We start from the raw sequence: 2,418 nt of genomic DNA on the forward strand, positions 1-2,418 counted from the left end.
GAACGGTGCGCGCCTTCACGAGGAGGTATCGAGCGCGTCCGCTGCTCGTGAGAGTCTACGAAGAGGGGTCGCGCGAGAAATAATACAGTTTGTCGTCAAAACGAATTTCACAACAATGAAATATTATATATGATAAAATGCATTTCACATTACTTCTATTCCTTCGTTTTACGTATTAGGAAAAATAGATCAGAAATAAAAGAGAAATAGAGATATATAGAAGGCTAGGAGAGAGAAAGAGAGAGAGGGGGAATGAGTGGGAGCGGATCTATGTAGAGGGGAGATAGGGTCGGGCGCTTTAGTGGTGGTGCAGTGTCCCGAGAGGTAAGAGGAAAAGGGGACGAGCAGAAGGCAGCGAAGGCGCTGCCCTCAGTCGGTCGGCCGTTTCACTACAGTCAGTATACAGTGAGAGCAAACGATTGGCTATACGTGGTCTTTGCTTAAGCGCGCACTACACTCCGTGTGTTCCCGTTTTTCGAGTGAAGGCTTCGAGCTTCGTTCTGCCCGCTCTTTCGCTCGCTCGGTCGGTCGGTCGTAAGTATGCGCGCGCGCACTCACACGCGCTCAACCAAATAGGCAGACAGAGAGACACAGTGTGAGGAGTCGTGCAGAGACAGGCGCGCGTACATAGCCATCGAACGTGGTGATTCGTACGGAGGTGGACGTGTGATAGAGTTAAACCGAGGCCATTTCTCGCGAAGGAAAAAGACAGCGGCCGTTCATCGCTGTCCTTGTTGTCTTCATCATCATCACCGTCATCTTTGTCGTCGATGAGATCGTCAACGGGATTTTGTCGACGCTTCAGCGTGAAATTTTCCTGCTTGACTCGAAGGTATATAAACAATTATATGAGAACCGTCCATACAACAAGTCCTGGCAAACACGAGAATCAAAAACAATTGTGAGTAAATAGAGCGAAAAGGGGGTACGTACCCTTACGGAACTCGCGTGTATAGTCGCGCGGACGATTGAAGTACGCTAGAACCCGTGTGTATTCCGAGAGTTCTACTATAGATGTGTGAGTACGAAGAGTACTAAAAGGTGGGGGAGACAGTCTATACTTCGCGGACATCCGGCGGGGAAACCGCATGTATTCGTACGAAGCTCTCTGAGAGAGCGAGGGAAAAAAAGAAGAAGGATCTGGCGCCGAGGGAAACCCGGGTGTTCTCAAGTGCTCGACAGAGACTTGAGAGGAGAAAGGAGGTTCTTTGCGTTCCGATTGCCGCGTATCTTTTACGTTTCCTTTATTGTCGTATTTAAAAGAATAAAATTGTAATATTACTTTTACAGAAGTTGATCCTATTATTTATCGTTATCCCGTATTATTTATCGTTGATCCTCGTGCATGCGTGCCCGCACGCAACGGTTGAAATTTTCTGTACAAATAATAAGGGTGGTGGAAAAGAGGTGGAAGGACGTGACGGAGAAAGAGAGAGAGGTATTAAGGGGAAAAGAGAGAAATCAGAAACACGCCGAGCAGTGCTGCTCCCTATTGGCGACGTCGAGTCGCGCTCCCCACCCGGGACAGTCGAACGAGGTCCGAAGGCGAGTTCTCGGCGTGCAGCTACGGTGATTTTCCCTTACGAGAGTGTACGCACGAGACCTCGTAGCTCTGCAACACATCACGTTCCGTGTAAACATCTCTGTACGTATAATATATCGTGACTAGTATCAAGCTAGAATATCATCCTGGAAACGTGAAGAAATATATTTCAAGGAAATCGAAAAACAGCCAGAAGGAGAAAGAGATAGAAAGAGACTGGTAGTGAAGTCCGCTTTATACGCGTGCTATCGTCGATATTTTCTTTCTCACCGATCAACTGTGTGTGCGCCGATCGTGAACGCGTCCCACGCGTGTGTCGCGTATCACCGCCGCCGGTGAAACCGAGAGAATTCGAACGAGTCAGAGGGTAAAATAGGATTTCTCGCGTGGTCGGTCCTCTCCCGTGGCACGCGCGGAGAGGGGTGCACGGAGAAGTGAGAGAGGGAGAAGGAAAGAAAGTGAGACATCGCTGGACGAAGATAGAAGAGGAAAGAGAAGGAGAAAGAGGATAGAGACTCTTGAGGGGGAGCGACAAAGACGTGTATAGTGCACATAGGCGTTAGTGCTGCGCCCCAACGGCCGTTCGTCGAAGCTCAGTTATCACAATGGCTTCCGTGAAAGACACAGCAACTTTCTTCGCGGAGGGCACAGCGAGTCAGTTCGAACACGTCCTGAAGCTTTATCCGCAGGCCCTCAGACTCAAGGCTGATCATAAGACGAAAAAACCCGAGGAGCTGATCAAGTTGGATAACTGGTAAGTTCCCTATGATGTCCGATATTTCGTCGACATATTACGCCCGATACACGGGCCCTCCTTTTCAACGAGGGGCTTCCACCACGGGCACACACGGGACAATGAACCCGTGGCGCGCCAG

General features: G+C 49.5%; 1 protein-coding gene across 1 annotated transcript in view; it reads left to right on the forward strand.

Moving 5' to 3' along the window:
• Positions 1-8: 8 nt before the first annotated feature.
• LOC102675692 overlaps positions 9-2,418 on the forward strand; it is a 16,362-nt gene continuing 13,952 nt past the window's right edge. The window contains exon 1 of the mRNA XM_006616166.2: positions 9-2,297. Coding sequence (XP_006616229.1) covers positions 2,149-2,297 — 149 coding nt within the window. The 5' untranslated portion in view covers positions 9-2,148. The remainder of the gene's footprint in view (positions 2,298-2,418) is intronic.

The sequence above is a fragment of the Apis dorsata genome, unplaced genomic scaffold (assembly GCF_000469605.1).
Source record: "Apis dorsata unplaced genomic scaffold, Apis dorsata 1.3 scaffold_251, whole genome shotgun sequence".
NCBI classification, from domain to species: Eukaryota; Metazoa; Arthropoda; class Insecta; order Hymenoptera; family Apidae; genus Apis; species Apis dorsata.